Below are 20,218 nucleotides of genomic sequence, written 5' to 3' on the forward strand. Positions count from 1 at the left end.
CTGTGGCATGTTCACGAACCAGTGTATTATTACTGTACTGTGTTTCGTCTAACTGTGTTGTAGCCTGGTGGTTACTGGCGACAGGTAAGCGATCGTAAGGCCCTTGCATGAAATTTGACTTTTTCACGAAGAATATTCGATGCTACAAGAATTTATTTGTTGCGCTGCGAAACCCAATGATCAAAACGTGTGACTGTTTCCTTCTGTCATAAATCTTTACATTTGAAAAATGCTATTTCGCTCTTTGATTAGAAGTAATATTAATAAAAAAAGATTCAGATTTTATTTTGGATTGGATGAGAAAAAAAAGGAAAGTGGATTGTGAGATTATTATGAATTAATGATATTTTTGTTACATTGTTATATTGTTGCACGTAACAATTGTCTCGTCGTCCTGTTTATCCTCACTTGTGCTTCCATGTTGTTTTATTAAATTTAAAACCATTTTTATCACCAACGAGCACGATACAATTCACATCGTATGGATATTAGCCAAATTTCACACCGGTTTGTCAACTGACCTTTCGTTTATAATTGAAAAAACGGCTACTGCGTTGAAAATACGTGGCGGATGGAATTTTCCTGCAGATTTCTCTGTTTCAACTCAACGGCGAGGTTCCAGCATATACGAAGGGTGATATACTAAAAAAAAATTGTCATGAACAGTAAAAATATGTTGTACCGACAAAAAATTTTAAAATGCGTTTTTCTCGATTATGGCATATTAGCCAATTTTTGAATTATGGGCAGTACATCACTAAACTTGCTTGTTAGGAAGGGTCTAATGTGTTTGATGATCCAGTTACAAATTTTGTTGATTTACAGCTTTTGAAACTGCTTTGAAGCGTTTTTCTGTTGAACTGAAGCACAGACAGACGTCCAAGCTGAGTTTCAAACTTGTGTAAAGATTTTTGTAGTAGCAATTCGTTACCAGATAGCGCTACCAGTGACGCCAGTCTCATACACCAGCGAAAAAAATGTATTGTAGCGATAAGGTCACCAGGCGGCGCTAGTATACAAGTGATTTATAACGCAATTCTCTTTGAAAATTTACACGGAATTTTCGATCAATTTTGTTCTTGCTTGGACGTCTGTCTGTGACTGAAGCTTATAAGGGGCCATTCCTAAACCACGTGGTCATAAAGAGGGGGACGGGGGGGCTTGTCAAAAGATCACGCACGGAGGTGGAGGGGGGGTAAACGAAATGACCACGTGGTCTTTTTTCCTGACTTATAATTTAATGTTGCTACCAAGTCAAGAATGGAGCTTTTGCTGTTTTTTTTTCACACCGACGCCCAGGGAGGCGACTCCACACCCAGGACCCTAACTCACGACCCGTTTATTAATGGACCGGCGCCAACGGCTTTACTTCCTCATGCGATGGAAGGCGTGATCCCAGAGATTTTTCGCCTTAGAAAATCTCCCGGTGTCGGCTAGGATTGAATCTAGACCAGTTGGGTTGGTTGTGAGTGGATCACGCCACCTCACAACCATCGACACCTATGTCTGCGGTGGGATTCGAACCCAGGCGTCGAGCGTGGTTGGCGGAGACGTTACACTAGGCTGTTTAGAAATATAGAATGTACTGAAAGTTTAATAATAAAAATGTCAATAATTTAAACGAATTCTTGGCACTTAACAAATTAACAGACCATCTGGTTAAAGTCGCAAGGGGGGGGGGGTGGCCACAAGACCACGAAAGACCACGGGGGGTACGGGGGTATAAAAAGTGATCAAAATATGACCACGTGGTTTAGGAACGGCCCCTAAGCTGTTACACAGGAAAATTGTTTGTTGGGGAGTTCAAACTCTACTTCGTTCATGCTTTGTTAACTGTTATTTTAGTTATATTAGATTCCTATTTTCATTTTACCCATGCAGAATGTTTAGAGCACAAAGGAGCAACAATTTAAAGTAATTTTCAGTAGATGAAACTTCAAGCTATAACTCTTCGTTTTGTCTGCAAACGATCGGTCCTAAATCCGAAAATATATCCGAAATCTCGGTAGTGGTAGCTCGGTAATATTTAGTACTGCAATTTCAGTTGGTTGAACCGAGATTTACGAAAAAAAAGTGACTGCTGTCATTTATTTTCTAAGTGTGTACCTAAAAATAGATATTGTATGCCCAAAAGTAACCTCCGCATGATCAATAACCATACGACGTGCCGAAGATATAATCACGGGCACAATCCTGCTGGTTGAAACAGGTTGTACAAAACTATTTTCCTATTCCCACTAAAGAGGACGTATTATACAAATGGTACCTATCTATGCAACTGTCATGGCGGGCATTGTTCAATTCTTTTATTTTTTCTTGTTTACGCCCACCATAACTTTTGACATTTTAGTCAAATTTCCGGTTGGTAGCACTGGCTCTTTCTTTTTCCGGTCTTGAAGATGGTAAGTGTCGTATCGTCGAAAGTTTATTTGGAATCGGTTTTAAACTAGAAATATGGTAAATTTTACAGTCATTCAAGTGATTTTCTGTACAGTGAAAGTTAAAACCTTCGTTGTGATTGAAGATTCTTTGAAAACAAGAATATTTTTAACGAAAACGCGATGAAAACCGGGTTCGCGGAGTTGCATGTGTACCATTTAGCATCTTCACTTTGGATTGGAATTTTGACGTTTACTAATGGAGCATTGTTTTGTTCGTTTCCTGCTGATTTCAGGGTATCGATATCAATCACAAGTGGGACCGCAAGGTTCGCCGTACCAAGCCGAAATCGCTGGACGTCTATTTGCGATTGCTGGTCAAGGTGAGTACCTTCTACGATTTTGTTTACGCTTACAGCAAGCTAGGTTATAGATTTTGGTAACGGTAAACATGGCCCTATCTTTCTCGTTTTCATTTTAGTTATACCGCTTCCTGTACCGTAGAACTCACAAAAAGTTCAATAAGATCATTCTTCGTCGTCTATTCATGAGCCGAACGAATCAGCCACCAATTTCTCTTTCTCGAGTGGCGAAGTTGTTGAAGCTACGCGGTAAGGATGAGAAAACAATCGCCGTCGTAGTCGGAACTGTGACCAACGATGACCGCAGCTTGTACGTCCCGAAGATGAACATCTGTGCGCTTCGTGTTACGGAAAAGGCCCGCGAACGAATTCTGAAGTGGGGAGGTAAGATCTACACCTTCGATCAGCTCGCGCTTATCGCTCCGACCGGAAAGAACACTGTGCTAATGCAGGGAGAACGTACCGCTCGCGAAGCGTTCACTCACTTTGGCCGTGCTCCCGGTGTTCCGCACTCCAACACCCGGCCGTACGTTCAGTCGAAGGGACGAAAATACGAAAAGGCTCGTGGTCGCCGTAGCAGCTGCGGTTTCAAAAACTAGGTCAACCCGGTCATCGAAAAAGTTGAAAGGAAACAACATCCGACTCCTTTTATTATTTGTGTAATTAAGTGAAATAATAATACAACAAAATTCCACGAACATCAGAGTGTTGTGTCATAAGTGGCTGTACCAGTAGGTGATGAGTACTTGGTCCTGCTGTTGGATGTCCATTATCTTTTTGATTTTGGATACGTCCTGATTGGAGCTCATCTTCCGGATGCAAACCACTTTGCTAGAAGAGAGAGAAAAGCAAGAAATGAAAGAAAGCCATAACGAATGACCGGTCGTGCACAGCGAAACTTACTTTTTCCATTCTTCGATCAACGCCCGCATGTGCTTGTCCAATACCAGATCAGTGAAAAGTTCTTCGTCGACAGCTTTCATGATTTTTTGTAGCAACTTCGGTGCTGTAATCAATCATAAGAAAAATTGAATTATCTTCTCTGCTTTATTTGATGAAAAAGCTTTAAAGAAAATTACTTACATCTCAATGGTAGTTCGCCCTCCCAGACACAAACAGCGACCGTGTCTCGGGCTTTATCATCAACCAGATCGATTCGCATTATTCCAGCCGACGGATTCGGAGCTACGGCATCCTGGCTAAGGTTGATAATGCGACACTCATTGGCGGATTTGTAGGATTCGGCATGGGATCGTGCCAATTTATGTAACGGTTCCGGCAAAAGTTTTTTCAGGTTTCTTACTAGACACCTTCCCTTAACGGGTGGCGCTCGGATTACAATTTGAATTCCCGTCAGAACACAAAAGCATACCGCCTCGAAATCACCCTTCAGTGCTTGTCGAAACATGCGAAGCGAGTACTTGGCCATGTCCCGCTCATCCAAACGATCGAGCTCTTCTGATTTAGCCAACCCCATCCGTCGCATTAGATATCCTTCCTTGTCGGTTTGCACCATGGTGAAACCTTCCTCGGTGTCTCGTCCTAGCCAAGGTGGCACCGATGGGCTGCCCAAAGCTATGCTCTCCGTTAAATATCTTGCCCCGGCCCACAGCACATACGAGAAATGTGCGTGTAAATAGGCAAAAATTGCTTCCTTTTTAGTCAAATCCACCAAGGAGCGAGTGGTCGAAGAATTGTTAACGTAACCCTGCGTTATTCGCTGCGCTCTTTGCGAGCCTTGTGCTTTTAAATTGTCATCATAAACCGTCCTCGCATAGTCCTGCAGTTCTTTTGCTATCTTGGTCAGGCAATCGGCAAGAAAAGGTTGAATGTTTAGCAGAAACATTTTATCCTTCATCAAAATCACAATCGAAAACAGCTTACTAAACCCACGCGACTCGGAATCGGCAAGCTGAAACGAGCAACTAAGCACGTGGCCTCGATGAGCGTCGCCGAAAAACACCAACCCACACCCGTCACTGTTGCTGGTGGTTGCAGAGCCTGTAGACGTAGTTGCCGACGCCGAGCTTACCTCACTGCTGATGCTACGGAAAGCCGCCTTTTTTACCAGTTCAATTGTTTCCGGAATCACCGGCACCTGGCTACTGACAAAGTGCGCATTACTGTCCGGATCGGTACTGACCAGTCCGGTCGTGTTCCCGATCGAGTTGCATGCCGGGCAACCTTTCCGCTCGCTGTCGAAGTGAATGTCCAACTGGTGTATGTTGGTCTCGCGAAGGGTTTGGGTGCAAAATAAAGGACCGGGGCCTATAAGTGATAAACATTATTCTCCTACATGTCATGAAACGTCTTAGGTAAGAGTTTAGATTTTTGATAATCGTGCCAAAATCGAATGGATTTTCAAGTTTTTTGCACCAAAAAAACTAAAGAACGAACTAAAAAATTCCTTCAGTCAACGTTAAATTGAAAAAACTGGAGATGCTTACCGTGGGCCTCACAGAAGTGGCACAAGGCAATTATTGCATTCATATTTTACACATCTTATATTATTTAAGAGCCACCTAATACTGTTCAATTTTAAAACCGAAAATATAGGAAAATAAAAAATATCAAGCAACTATTTTGAAACGCAGATGATGGTTGTTACGATCTAAGACAAGACGTGACAGCTGGCTTCTTATTTTTCTTTTCGTAACGGCCGTCATCCCCGTCGAAATTTTTTTGAACGTTCCATACCGTTGATGCCAGAATGATTATTTTTAACAACTTCTGCAAGTCAATGAAAATAAAACAAATTAAAATTGCAATAAATAGGCGAATAATACTCAATTCTTATTTATTATTTTATGTTCAATTAAGCATACTTCTATTATCAAATTTTTTCTTCCTAAGTTTCTTGGTACCCAATTTTTTTCTTTCTAAGTTTCTTGAACTTCAACCGAAATAGTAATAAACGATCAATCAATGCATTTTTAAAGTTATAACAGTGAAATACATTACTCGGTAATATCATGTACCTTGCATACTTTTGCATCATTATTTATGAACAATTATAATAGCTAAATTCTGACTCTCCAGCATCACTGCTTTACAGTGAAAAGTAACCTCGTTGTATTTTCTACGTGACGATTGCGTTATCGAGTTCAGCCAATCAGCAGCCGGTTCAAATTGGTTGAATGTAACGGTGACCAGCTGTCACGTCTTGTCTTAGGTTACGATTGTTACCGATCAGCTGACTGTCATAATTATTAACCTTTCTTTTGGCTCTGCGCTCTCTGCGCTGTCATCACGCACTTATTTTTAGCTCCTCCTATTATCACAGTTTGTTTTGGTCTTCACTTTCACTAACCTATCTTGGATGTCGCTTAGTTAAAAACAAAATTCTACGTTTACTACGGGCAGAAATTAAGCAATGGATAAATCGGTAGATCTGCAGCACTACTATCTGGAGCTGTCTCCGGAGCCGGTGCGTTTTGATGCCGTCAGTCAATTAACGAACGTATTTTTCGACGATGCAAAACAGCAGGTGACTGGCAAAATTACTCACACAAAAAACAAAACATGCTCTTATGCGTGAACTTCTTCGACAGGTATTTGCCGTCCGCTCGGGCGGGGCAACCGGAATCGTGGTGAAAAGCGCAACCGATGGCCAGAACATATCGTTCTGCATGGAGGATCGTGGCACGATTCGGTCGATCAAGTTCTCCGCTGACAATCAGGTGCTGGCCGTGCAGCGGAATGACACATCGGTTGAGTTCGTTCCGTTTAATGCTAACAACCAGCCAAACGTGCCGGAAATGTTGACCCACCAGGGAAAGAACATCATCTACGGATTTGTGTGGGTACAGGAGCGACAGGTGGCACTGATTTCTAAAGCTGGAGTGGAAATATTTCAGCTGAATTTCGAGAAGCGAACTTTGAAATCTGTTAAATCACTAAACATTACCGTCAATTGGTTTAGTTTCTGTCCCACCTCTAACTTTGCTTTGTTATCTTCGAACATGGGAACGATACTAACACCAGTAATCTTGAAGGCTTCTACGATCACGAAGCTTCCGCGACTGGAGTTGGGAACGAGCCAGGGTTGCTCTGGCCGAGATGTTACACTAGCTCAGTTATATGGAACAAACGCAATCATGATTCTGAGACAACTGCAAAATCGTCAGTTCGAGGTGGTCATTTATCTGCTCAACGGACCTGGTTTAGCTCCGAAAAAGTCTCACATCCTGCGATTAGGACAGAGTGGACGCTTTGCGATGAACATCGTCGACGATGTGGTAGTGGTTCACCATCAAGCCTCGGCGACATCCATGCTGTTCGACATTGCCCTAGGTGGAGCAGAAACAGAAGTCGGCTCCGGCGCCGTCATTCACCAACCCATCATTCCTGCTAAGACTATCAAACCATACACACTGGAGGTGCCGAGCATGTCGTTGGACGGGAAAACTATCAATTGTGATCTTTGTGAGTAAAAATCATGTTCTATTTTTTAATACTGTTGTACTTAAGAACCTGAAAAATTTTCAGATTCCCAGCATTGGGTCTTGTTTCAACCGAACATTGTCATTGACGCCAAACTTGGCTGTCTATGGCACGTACTGCTTAAACTCAACTCACTTTGTGCCCTGATAACCGACCGTTTTCGTCTGGTGGAGTTCCTGTTGCAAAGAACAGAGGGAAAACCAGTTCTATTGAACGTCTTGAAAGAGATGATGAGTGTTAACTATAGCGGAACTATGCTACCGGTGATTGAGAGTATCTTCAACAAACTTAACTGTCTCTATAAAAGTGTTCTGGATAACGAACTTCAAAGTCAGATGGCTTTGATGGCTCTTTCTACCAAATCACAATCGTCGAAATTATCACCAGTGCCGCGAGTTATTGTCGATCAGTCCGATGCGTACACTGGAGTTTTTTCATCGATTACCGACACCGAACAGCTAGGAAAGATTCTTCTGCTGTATCTGCATTCCTTGGCCCGGAATGGTATAACCGCTAATCCCGAGCTCAGCAAGCAAATCGTCATCGATCTTGTCCGTAACAAACAGTTCGACACCCTGCACCAGCTTCTCAAATATTCCGCCTTAAATGAATCTAAACCGTTGGCTTGTTTTCTACTTTCTCTGTCCAACTCCGACCCATCTATCTCGCAGATGGCACTCGATATGCTGGCCAGACTGAACGCTAACGAAATCATTCTGGAAGTGCTGCTCGAGAAAGGCCAAGTGGTGGAAGCACTTCGAATCGCCAAACAGATGCCCGGAGCGGATTCGCTCCCGGCCCGAAAGTATCTGGAGGCGGCCTACAAAACCAAGGACCCACTAGTCTTTCACTCGGTCTATAATTTTTTCCAAGCCAAGAACGTGAGATTACGTGGATCGCCTGACTTTTTGAAACGTAAGTTGAATTGTTTCAGTTTCTACTAGTTGTTCAACTTATTTTTGTTATAGATGAACAATGTACTGAATATGTGCAGTATTATCAGACATTGATTAGCACACAGTGCCTGTAGGTAAGTTGATTTGTCCTTGATGCTTTATACATTTAGTGTGATATATAATTATGTTTTATTAATACAATAAGCCTTTTTACAACCATTATTGAACCATTCTGACAATCCTTTTGCACTTACAGTATTAAAATTGAATTTGTTAGTTCCACGGTGATAATTCAACATCTCTCACCCTTCAACTAATTCGTCTGAGTTCAGGCTTGTCATAAACGTGTATCAAACGCTTTCACATAAAAACATTTGTTTGTTTCTATTGTATTTGCGCGTAATATAAACAATCAATATTGATTAATAGTTATGTGAATAATTGTTACAAACTTATGTATACTTTCAGTATACGAGTCACATAGCTAATACGTACTAATGCTCTACAAATAAAACCCTAGCGAGGATATCAAATCCCTATTAATCAGGATATTATCAGTCGCACGCCTAGTCCCAGCGCGACCCACCTATTTCTACTATTCATCCCAACTGTTGGACTCTTGTTTGAATAGTAGTTCGTACATGGCAGCCGGATTCGGCAGTTGTCCACTGGAACCACCACCGCTAGCACTGGCACTACCACTGCCGCCGCCACTGGCACTAGCGGCAGCTGCTGTGGCTGCAGCATATGCTGCTGCTTGCTGTTCTGCGTGCAGCTGCACTAACGCTTGCTGATGCTGCTCCAGTGCTATCATCGTACCCGGTGGTGGTGTACCGTGACCAAACGGAGATGGCCAACTGTTGGCAGCTGGTGACTTCGGAGGTAATGGTACCTTTCGGTGCATCCGGTTATAGTGTTTAATGTAGTTGGAATTGGCAATCGCTCCACTGCTATCAGCGTCTGGAGCCCGAATATAGATCTTGATTTCCATCCGACAAAAAGGACAAATTACTGAGCCTTGTAGTTTGCCGTCCTGCGTTGAGACATTGATGTTGATATCCTGTAGCTCTATTTCCTTCGATCCCACCTCACCATGCGTAGTGAGCCACGAAAGAATGTTTTGCTGTAACTTGGTGCGATAAATTTCCACCAGTGCTTCTCCCGATGGAACCGATCGAGACGGCGGCGTTTCATCCCCTCGAGAATCGCTGCTCGTTGGATTGGGGGGCGTTGGTTTGGAGACTTTTACTATGGTTGTAGCTTGTCGATCCAGCTTTCGCAGTAATTTTGCGGTCAGGTCATCTATTCCAATTTGGTTGATACGCTCCGAAAGTACCTTTATCAACCGCCGATGACCCATTGGAAGCTTGTGCTGAGTTGTAATATCCGCCAGATCGGATTCTCGCATGGCCGACAGCGAGAGCAGGTTGTCGAATCCTGTCGACCTAAGCGCTTCCTTTACGGGTTGAGGAATGTATCCGAGAGGTGAGAGAATCTCCCAGAAAACTCTAGTGGCCATATCATCTTCGGCAGGCTAAAATAAACGAAACTGTACCATGTATTTTTTCGAGCCTGTATAACATTTTACTACTTACCGTATCGAATTTAAGCTCCGACATGACTCACTAATAATCAATCGATCGTAGCAAGGGAAAATTGTTTCAGTTTTATTTCCTGCAACGTTTCATGTTGTGGTAATTACAGCCTAATTACAAGCAATTGCAAAATTGATCTAACTCCGTTCGATTGTACTATCGTTGAATTTGCGTCAGATTTTCTTTTAAGTTTGAACGTTTCATGTCAGGACATTAATTCTTCAAATTCTACAAAAACACTTTATAATTACTCATGTAGATCTCGTTAGTTATCTCGGTTTAATGAGATTATGTATAAATACTTTAATATTAATTTTTATCTAAACAAATTTTGACAACTAAGAGGTTTTTGCTCGCATACGCACATTACATCGCTCACTCACACATTGAACTTAATCAATGTGGTTGTTTCGAAGAAGGTATGCACATGACGGTGTGTAAAAAAATTCTAACGTGAACCAGTATGAGGGCGTAACTAATAATAACAGCTAATCGAGAAAAAAATCAACAGATTTGACGGAATTCACGAAAAATATGTGCTTCAACTGTTTTTTTATAAGAGAAATGGCTTTTCAAACGCTACAAAAAACAATGAAAGGATCCAGATTCTCCACCTAATATGAAAGATGCTGAACCGCTGTTTCGTTTTCCTGGAATCCATTAGTTTACACTTCGAGTGACGTGGAAAACGGAAATCAATTTTTCACTGGCAGCTACAGGAGTGTAAAATGAAAATCTAAAAACGAAAAATGGAACGAAATTTGTCCCTTTTAAAATCCGTATAAGCCGGTTAGTCTCAAAGAATTTCATTCGTTCTTGCAGCTATCGATCGGAAAATTATCTACGCATCTGCCCAGATGCAGAAAATTGTAACTTGATCATGCGAATTATTGTATTATTGGAAATCGTCAAGCCTTGTTGGAACACTGATTTCGACCAATCAGAGTTGACCTTATTGAGAGAAAAGCCATATAGAATCACTCCCCCATACTGGTTTATTCTGTCGTCACTGGTATCAGCTAGAGATACAAGAAATCTGGAGCAGAGAGCTGGTTAACAGACAGCTTTCAGGTACAGCGATGCCCCTGACCATTATTCCGGACAAGGCAGCAAGAGGTGCCATCAAAGGCGGTGGGCTTATAGCGTAGTTGGTAACATATCCGCCAAACACGCTGGTGGCCTAAGTTCGAGTCCCAACGCCCACACAGGTGTCGATAATTGTAAGGTGGCGTAATCCTTCCACAACTAACCCAACCGGTCTAAACTTAATCCGAGTCGACACAGGGAGATTTTTTGAGACGAAAAATCTCTAGGATCACGCCTTCCACCGCATAAGGAAGTAAAGTTGCTGGCGGTGGTACGTTGGGTGGAGTCGTCTACCCGGCCGTCGGTGATTGGCCAATTTGCCACAACAACAGTGGTGGAACTAGACCGACGGAAAATGAATGAAAATAAAAAAGAGGTGCCATTAAGTGCAGCAGAATATTTTGTTGTCACTACTACCGGATAGCACTACACATCGTTTTTTAATGTTCTTTTGATTCCTAATTTAGCTGTAATTCGTTCCGAAGTTGAAAGAGATTGAAAACAAAAATGTTTTCGAACGTTGCAGGAAATTTTTGTTGATTGAGCGTCAGGTAAAAGCCGAAAGCTTCTACAAAAATTTATACCAAATAGAAAGAAAGCATAGTTTATGCTGAAAAATACCCCTAAAATCCAGAAGAAATAATCCAGAAATAATCTTGAATATAACTTTAGGTGACTTAAAACATGTTAAGGGAAAAAACTAAAAATCTTGAAACGTGTCGAAGGTAAAAAAAAATTGAAATGAACAAAAATAATTATGAAATTTTCTCGAAATGGTTGGAATTCTATTCTAATTTCAGTCCAAAAAATGGAAACTACTTTTAAACAAAACACCATATCAAGAAGACTAGCATCTCTAGATTCATCCCGTAGGAATGAGAAGCGTAAAATCAAATAGCGCACTCCATCTATTAAATGTGGAAGCTTGTTATGAAAGGAGTGTTTTTTTTTTTTTAAGGGGGGATTTGTTAGTAGCTTAAGTATTTATGATAAATATTAGTAAATAATGAGTATGTGTGTCCAATCACAAATGGTGACTTCTCAACACTGTTAGAAATTTGTAATTTTAATTGTTAGGATTTGTTTGCTTTCGCAATTAGGACTTATCATTCGTAGGGATTTAAACCTACTTGTCAAAAAGGGGAAGTAAACTTACAACTAACCTATTTGCTAACTTATTGGCTATAAAGAGAGCTTATCGTAGCAATTGAGGGTTGCAACGATTTCTGTCGAAAATTGTTAATAATTTTATTTGACATAGCTTCTACTGGTTCAACACCAGTAAGTCTATGTAATTCGAGTGTACCAAACCAAAAAGGACGCTTCAAAATCATTTTCAGAATTTTATTCTGAATCCTTTGGAGCGTTTTCTTCCTTGTTGAACAGCAACTTGACAAGATCGGTACAGCATAAAGCATTGCTGGTCTAAAAATTTGTTTGTAAATCAAAAGTTTGTTCTTTAAACAAAGTTTAGAATTCCTGTTAATGAGAGGATATAAACATCTCGTATATTTGATGCACTTGGCTGGTATACTCTCAATGTGCTCTTTGAAAATAAGTTTTTATCATAAATTAGTCCCAAGTACTTAACCTTGTCGGACCAACTTAAAATAACCCCATTCATCTTGACAACGTGATTATTGTTTGGCTTGAGGAAAAAAACCCTAGACTTATGCGGAAAAATTATCATTTGAGTTTTAGAAGCATTGGGAGAGATTTTCCACTTTTGCAAGTAGGAAGAAAAAATATCTAAACTTTTCTGCAATCGACTGCATATGACACGAAGACTTTCCTTTTACGGAAATGCTTGTGTCATCGCAGAACAATGACTTTGTGCATCCTGGAGGCAAATCAGGAAGATCTGAAGTGAATATGTTGTACAGGACTGGACCCAAGACTGAACCTTGAGGTACACCTGCTCTGACAGGAAATCTATCAGATTTTGAATTCTGATAGACAACCTGCAGAGTTCGATCAGTAAGATAATTTTTTAAAATTTTGATTAGGAAAATTGGAAAATTAAAAGTTTGCAATTTCGCAATCAAACCTTTATGCCAAACACTGTCGAATGCTTTTTCTATGTCTAAAAGAGCAGCTCCAGTGGAACAACCATCAGATTTGTTAGCTCGTATCATATTAGTAACTCTGGTAATTGATGAGTTGTGGAATGCCCATGGCGAAATCCAAACTGTTCATTTGCAAAAATTGAATTTTCGTTGATGTGTGACATCATTCTGTTAAGAATAATTCTCTCAAACAGTTTACGTATTGAAGAAAGCAAACTGATTGGTCGATAACTTGAAACTTCAGCTGGGTTCTTATCCGGTTTTAAAATTGGAGTAATTTTTGCATTTTTCCATAATTTGGGAAAATATGCAATTTTGAAGCAGCAATTGAAAATTTTAGCATAGCATAGCATAGCATAGCATAGCATATTTGATCGCCCGTGTGTTGCCCGCGATTGACCAGAATCAGCTGAAATTGCACAAAGAACCGTCAAAATGGTGCCTAGGAGTAGCAAGCCATTTTCAGTGTACAATTCCTGGTGATTTTTCTTTTCACTGGTCAATAACGTAGCTGGCCACGCCCAATGCAGATCAATAGAGGAAGGGATATCGGGAGTGTTAGTTTAATACTTGTTGCTACTAGAGACCGAGGAATCCTCTGCATCATCCACAAGTATCAAAGGAAGGTATTAGTGTTAGTGGAAAGGAATTGATCTGGATCCATCGAGGTTGATGGTGCGATCTTTTCTACACAAATTCGCGCCCGATATGGATATTTCTCGGTCTCTGCGCAACCGGCCATCAGAAGACGATATAAATAGAACCGCATCACGATCGCTGTATCGGCATATAGGAGAATCGAAGTTTCTAGGTATCACCGGCAACCAATCGTTAACAGTCTGTATCACACCAAACTTCGCGTTTCATCCCGTGAACTATTAAAATTTACCTCGAAACGAATGAATTTCGTAAAACGCACCGCACGCCGAACGCAAACTACTGGTACCAGCTCAAAGAACCGTTAGAGCGAGTAAAAAAAACCCACAAGGCACACCCGAGCATTATACGATGTAATGGTCATTGAACTCCGAAACCGCTGTATTAAGATAGTTACACTGAGCGCTGTCAAAATAACGTGCGCGAAACTGAGCTGACCTCCCCGAAGCAAACAATAGCGTGCCCACTACACTCCGGAAACCCTTAGATAAACAAAACTCACCCGGGCCGATGATGCGTTTCACCGGGGCATAATGCACGACCGCTCCATCTTCTCCTACCGACGCATACGCGACACGACATTTTGAACCAAAGACCTACTGAGTATAAAAACTGACAAAGTTCCATGCATTCATAGCCCAAAAATTAAAAAAAAAAAATGCAAATAAGCATATTAAACAAAACAGAGTTCCAAGTTTATTATTAAAATGCCAAAATAATTGCAATCAAAGTTCAGTTGTCGTGAACTATTTTCACGCCCAAAACGATTTCAACATAATTAAAAAAAGTTACTTATGTACATCAACATTTGTCCAAAAGCTAGGAAAATCATAAAACAAGAACATAGAACTGAATAAAATGTCACCGCCCTGCCAGGACCCACAGTTGTAGACGATGCATCAATCGCATGCCGCATTGTCATGCTCGAATGATAAATTTTGAAACTATATTGTAAAACTGTCAATTATGACCTGTGAGAGTGCATCGCACAATCTGGTTTGTAAATATAAAAAAAAACGCTACCCGCAACCGAAAAGCTACCACACAGATGACACATTTACACTTCTGTAAAAGTCCAAAACCCGCTAAAAACCACTACACACAGAGCCTATGCATTCTTAAAATATTTGATACAAAAACTTATACTCATCTGTTTTATTTTGGTTATGCCTATGCCAGCGAAACAAAAGCCGACAAGCACAGCGCAACACTACTCTCTTCGCTCTCTCTCCAGATATTATCGTTCTCTTCGCTCACACCGCCATGCATTCAATTTTCGCATGTTAATAACGAACCGCTAGTTAGCGCGACGCACAAAGTAGGCACTCACACTCACGCAACTTAGCTGGCCTTACAATTTTCAATTGATATTCGAGGAAAAATTATCACTTTCACGCAAGGAACACTGTGTTTTTCACAAAACCTTCACTTTTCTCACTTAGACAAAGCATCACAGATCACAACTTGACACTTTTTAACAAGTTTGGCCACTTAATTCACTTATAAATTAATTAATTAAACGGATAGCTTTCGGGGCACGTATTATTAGTTAGCCGTGATGCCAGCCTCCCCATGAAGCAGCAATTGAAAATTTTCACTAAAAACTCCATTGTGCTCTTAGGGAGATGTTTGATTAGTATATTAAAGATTCCATCGTCACCAGGTGCTTTCATATTTTTGAAATTTTTAATAATTGATTTAATCTCATGCAAGTTAGTTTCAATTATTTCTGCAGGTACAAAAAATCTGGGAAGAAATTAAATCAAATTGACGTGTGACTTCATTTTCAATTGGACTCACAAAATTCAAATTTGAGTTATGAACACTCTCAAACTGCTAAGCAAGTCTTTGAGCCTTTTGTTCATTGGATACAAGAAAACGTTCACCATCTTTTAAAACTGGAATAGGCTTTGAAGGTTTCTTAAGAATCTTCGACAGCTTCCAAAAAGGTTTTGAATATGGTTTCAATTTTTTCAACTTTAGTCTCAAAATTTTGATTTCTCAGAAGAGTAAATCTATGTTTAATCTCTTTCTGTAAATCTTTATAAATAGTTTTAAAAACAGGGTCACGAGAACGTTGATATTGACGTCTGCGGACATTTTTCAAACGAATTAGAAGTTGATGATTTTCGTCAATTATTGGTGAATCAAATTTCATTTGAGCCTTTGGAACAGAATAATTCCTGGCATCAACAATTGCACATTTTAATGCTTCCAAAGCGGAATCAATATTCACTTCGTTTTGCAAATCAAGCTCATTATTGAAATTTCTCTCAATATGAGTTTTGTATCTTTCCCAATTAGCCTTGTTATAGTTTAAAACAGAGCTCATAGGGTTTAAAACTGATTCATGTGATAAAGAAAAAGTTTTTGGAAGATGGTCAGAATCAAAGTCAGCATGTGTGATCAAATCACTACATACATGACTTTGATCTGTAAGCACCAAATCAATTGTTGAAGGGTTTCTTACAGAAGAAAAGCATGTAGGACTATTCGGAGACAAAATAGAATAGTATCTTGAAGAACGATCATTGAATAAAATTTTGCCATTGGAATTACTTTGAGAATTATTCCATGAACGATGTTTAGCATTATAATCGCCGATTATAAAAAAATCGAACGATTTCTGGTGAGATTTTGTAAATCACCTTTAAAATAATTTTTGTGCTCTCGTGTGCATTGAAATGGTAAATATGCTGCGGCAATAAATAAGATCCCAAGTTCAGTTTGAACTTCAATTCCCAAAGTTTCAATAACTTTCGTCTCAAGATGGGGAAGAGCACGATGTTTGATTCGGCGATGAATAACAATTGCAACTCCACCGCCGGAACCCTGAATCCTATCATATCTATGAACCACGTAATTGGGATCATATTTTAATTTTATGTTAGGTTTCAAAAATGTTTCAGTAATAATTGCAATATGCACATTATTTACTGGTAAAAAAATAAAAAGCTCATTCTGATTGGCCTTCAATGAGCGAGCATTCCAATTTAACATTTTAATTGTTTTATTTAAAATCATTGCTAAATTTCAAATTAGAAACAATTTTGATAGTAAAATTTGTGCTTCAAACATTGATTTTGCCTGCAACATGGCGTTCATAAGATCGAACATTGCCTGTTGCAAAAAAGAAAGTTTACCTGCCGTAATAGGCCCCAGGCAGTTGACATTAGAAATAATATTTTCGGCAGCAATATTAGCTGGAGTAATAGGTGTACAATTATTTTCTAGCGTGTTTTGCTTACCCATATTAATGGTCATTTTCGAACTACCAACACTAGGCGGTATAATGTTCGAACTACCTGTAACCTGTGCATAAGTTAAACGGGTATGCAAAGGGCTAGGTAAACTATGCGTCACTTTTGTTTTGAAGTTTGTTTTGAATTTTGTTTACCTTGCCTTGCCTTAACAATTGCTAAACGGGCTGGGCATTGATAAAAATTCGACATATGGTTGCCGTTACAATTCGCACAGCGAAAATTTTTACTCTCTTTCACAGGATGTGTGTCCTTTTTGTGAGAAGAGTCTCCACAAATGAGGCATTTTTGGTCCATGTTACAAAACTTTGAACCATGGCCATAACGTAGGCAAACACGGCATTGGGTGATATGCTTTTCACCTCCGCCAAACTTTCGATATAATTCCCATTTTACACGCACGTTATATAAAGCATGTGCTTTTTCAAAAAAATTTAAGTTATTAACCTCACTGCGGTTAAAATGAATTAAATAATTTACAAGGGAAATTCCAGTTCGCTGACTGTTTTCGCCTCGTGATTTTTGTTTCATCAGAATTACTTGGGTAGGGGCTATACCGAGTAATTCTGTCAAAGTAATTTTGATCTCATCAACGGTTTGATCGTTGGTGAGACCTTTCATTACGACCTTGAACGGCTTGGCGCTCTTCGTATCATATGTAAAAAATTTATACATCTTTTCAGTTAAATACTGAATAAGACGATTCCAATCTTTCAATGTTTGGGCCAGTAAACGGCATTCGTCTCTTCGGTCAATTTGATAAGTAACTTTGACGTCGGAGAGAAACGTAGAAAGTTCTCTTTTAAAAATATTAAATTCAGAAGCAATAGTTACCACAATAGGTGGAACTTTCTCCTTTTTTACAGAAATTTCACTTTCAATAGTTTTACTTTCGAACAGTTTAATTTCGCCGGCTTCTTGCTCAGGCAGAATATCATAAAAATTTTCACTACATAAGCTAGTTTCAGAAAGAGATGCCTCTCTTTTACTCCCCGTAGCGATGCGTGGTTTCTTTTTTCGTCCTGCCATTTCAGGTGATACGAAAAAAGTTCAAAAATAATATCAAATTGCAAGTATTGAGAAAGAAAGAAAGTATTGAGAAAGAAAGAAATAGGTCTTGAGAAAGACTGATGTAAGTTAACTTCCAGGTAATCTTTAAAAGACACACTGACAAAACACAAACTTTGAAGCTATAGGCAGTCAAAGACCAGTCCACAAGCAACCGAAAATACGTCTGATCTGTCGGGCAGCTCAAGACGCACTGATGAAAGGAGTGGTAATTACATCGCTGCGAATACATTGTGTGCGTATGTGATGATCTTGCGTGTGCGTTCGGATTGTGTCCGCATCGCCAGCACATACACTAACATGCGCCAGTTCCAGCTTTACTCAAAAGACTGCACTTTAAAAAAATGTCACTCGATTTCAGGTAGAGTTCTTAGTCTTCTTAAATATAATGTTTTTGTTTTGAAAGAGAGTAAAAACCAAAAAAAGAAATTAAAAAAAGGAATAAAGCCGATTGTCATTTCCAAAATTTTCAATCAAACGCATTTCAAATGTTAACTTGAAAAACCAGAATAACTCCGAATTCAGCTGGACTTGGGGCAAGACACTATTGATATACTGCGAAATATTTTCAATATTCAATATTACGAAGTATTCATCGTTGCTGCCCACTCTATTTATATCATAGACCTTTTTACGTACGAATGTGTTAGTGCCATTAGTTGAGGAAAATATTTACAAATAGCTGTTTTGTTTGCAATGCTATGTTTTTAGGAGCAGGACAAATATTCAGTTGAACACTCATTATGTGTTTCAAACTTGTTTTTGGATAAACGTTTTCATTCGTGATCAGAAATCGGAAGAAGCTGCTGAACATAATCGACCAAAAATGGTAAAAAGTGATAAAAGTCGAAGCAAGAAGATGCGATGATTTACAGTTTGGAGGAAACAAAAGCAACTTTACACGGGTGTACACGTTTACTAGTGTGCGTAGGTGAAAAGTCACTTATCTCCATAGCTCATCGACGTTATATTATCGTTGAAGGGTTGTCAATTGACAGATAAACGATAAATATCAAAATATATCTGCCAATATCGAGTAATACTACCGAAATATTTTTCATGAAAATAAAGGTGTCTAGCCCCTAGCAGCCGGAACTAGTCTGAAGCATTTACGAAAAATCATGCACTTATGATTTCAAGTTTTGCCAAAAATTACCAAAAAACATTCATAAGAACAGAAAAAACAGAAACTCTCGAACCAAAAATAGTAGAAAGATGGTATTCAAGACACGACCGCATGACGTTGACTACCGTATTCTTATATTCCATTAAAACAAATAGTAGAGGGAATTGCAACGCTTCTATTACAAAACTTCGAGGCACCAAAAGGTGCCAGTTGCCGATTATTCTTGTTTACTGGTAAGTCCGTCCAGGATTCCAGCCATTTTAGTATTTTGCGGTAGCCATGTACTACTAACAGCCACCAGCATTACGGGTGAAACCGGCACGAGATGACTGGTGCTATTTTGTCTTTCCTCCTTTCAGCTGCTAACACCTAGCGTCCGTATGTAATCGGTACGGTTTAATAATGAAACTGATGGGGTGAAATGTTCGAACGGTACCTTTTATATCAAGGTTTCGTCAGTTAGTTAGTAAGAAGGAGGAGTTGAGTAGAAAATGGAATGACAAGGAACGTAAATAAGCATCGGAAACAGAAAGTGACAATAACAATAACAACAAAGTCAGATCGATTGTATCCGTTAGTGTCGACTGTGCTTGGGAAGAGAGGTACTGATTGGCTGCGCGGTATGATTTAGACAATCGATATTAATTACCAATTTTCAACAGTGTATCTCAAACAATAGTTTGTTTTTGTTACATATATTTAACCGTGAAAGAATTTCTGATCGATTGATGCCAAAACCTCGAAAACCTGATTATAAAGGACTGAAGCGCTCGAAACCTGACCACATTTCCCTGGTTTTCCCTGGTTGAATTACTAGATTTTCAAATTCAGGCGCCTAACTTCGATATAGACGTTAGTCAACGTCAAAAAAACCGTGGCGACGAGGTGAAAAAAAAACTCGACGGGAAAAATATAATTAGTGTTTATTTGTTTATTCACGGAAAATCAGTAACTGCAAAAGTGCTCAGTGAAGTAAAATCGGTGAAAAGTTAGCACTTCGAAGAAATCGGATGATCAGCGCCATTTTGAAGGCTGAAGAAAATCGACCGATTGTGCAAACGCAAACTTGCTTTCATTTGCAGGTTACACCCTCTCAATTCTGTGAATAAATCATTTTCAATTTCATCAGTCATACCACCGAGAAGAGCAGTAAAAGTTTGCAGGTGAGAAAAAAAAGCAGTGTTTAACATACAAGTCGGGCATGTGCGAATAATACAAAATGGCGTTACATTGCCGTGATAATTTTTTTTTCTCTGACAAGAGTAACAAAATTGGATTGAT

General features: G+C 39.6%; 4 protein-coding genes across 6 annotated transcripts; 2 read left to right on the forward strand and 2 right to left on the reverse strand.

Annotated features, from left to right (window-relative positions):
- The first annotated feature begins 2,359 nt into the window (after positions 1-2,359).
- LOC129724687 (60S ribosomal protein L18) lies at positions 2,360-3,438 on the forward strand. Of its 2 annotated transcripts, none has more exons than XM_055679790.1 (3): positions 2,360-2,402; positions 2,675-2,761; positions 2,860-3,438. In XM_055679790.1, the coding sequence occupies exons 1-3, from the start codon at positions 2,400-2,402 to the stop codon at positions 3,337-3,339; spliced, it is 570 nt and encodes a 189-aa protein (XP_055535765.1). In that variant the 5' UTR covers positions 2,360-2,399; the 3' UTR covers positions 3,340-3,438. The 2 variants fall into 2 exon arrangements, with proteins under 2 accessions (XP_055535765.1, XP_055535766.1); XM_055679791.1 differs by having other exon boundaries at positions 2,401-2,457.
- LOC129724686 (folliculin) lies at positions 3,384-5,348 on the reverse strand. Its single transcript, XM_055679789.1, has 4 exons — positions 5,188-5,348; positions 3,824-5,008; positions 3,644-3,746; positions 3,384-3,571 (listed from the first exon to the last, which is right to left on the reverse strand). The coding sequence occupies exons 1-4, from the start codon at positions 5,228-5,230 to the stop codon at positions 3,454-3,456; spliced, it is 1,449 nt and encodes a 482-aa protein (XP_055535764.1). The 5' UTR covers positions 5,231-5,348; the 3' UTR covers positions 3,384-3,453.
- A 626-nt stretch (positions 5,349-5,974) lies between these two features.
- Positions 5,975-19,314, forward strand: LOC129720877 (regulator of MON1-CCZ1 complex). 2 transcript variants are annotated; one of them, XM_055672756.1, is made up of 5 exons: positions 5,975-6,227; positions 6,292-7,165; positions 7,229-8,098; positions 8,152-8,213; positions 19,297-19,314. In XM_055672756.1, exons 1-4 carry the CDS (start codon positions 6,114-6,116, stop codon positions 8,211-8,213), a joined length of 1,920 nt encoding a protein of 639 aa, XP_055528731.1. In that variant the 5' UTR covers positions 5,975-6,113; the 3' UTR covers positions 19,297-19,314. The 2 variants fall into 2 exon arrangements, with proteins under 2 accessions (XP_055528731.1, XP_055528730.1); XM_055672755.1 differs by lacking the exon at positions 19,297-19,314 and adding an exon at positions 8,336-8,354.
- Positions 8,265-10,049, reverse strand: LOC129720879 (uncharacterized). Its single transcript, XM_055672759.1, has 2 exons — positions 9,675-10,049; positions 8,265-9,613 (listed from the first exon to the last, which is right to left on the reverse strand). Exons 1-2 carry the CDS (start codon positions 9,696-9,698, stop codon positions 8,675-8,677), a joined length of 963 nt encoding a protein of 320 aa, XP_055528734.1. The 5' UTR covers positions 9,699-10,049; the 3' UTR covers positions 8,265-8,674.
- Positions 19,315-20,218: the final 904 nt, after the last annotated feature.

This window comes from Wyeomyia smithii, chromosome 2, assembly GCF_029784165.1.
Source record: "Wyeomyia smithii strain HCP4-BCI-WySm-NY-G18 chromosome 2, ASM2978416v1, whole genome shotgun sequence".
In the NCBI taxonomy this organism is placed as follows: domain Eukaryota; kingdom Metazoa; phylum Arthropoda; class Insecta; order Diptera; family Culicidae; genus Wyeomyia; species Wyeomyia smithii.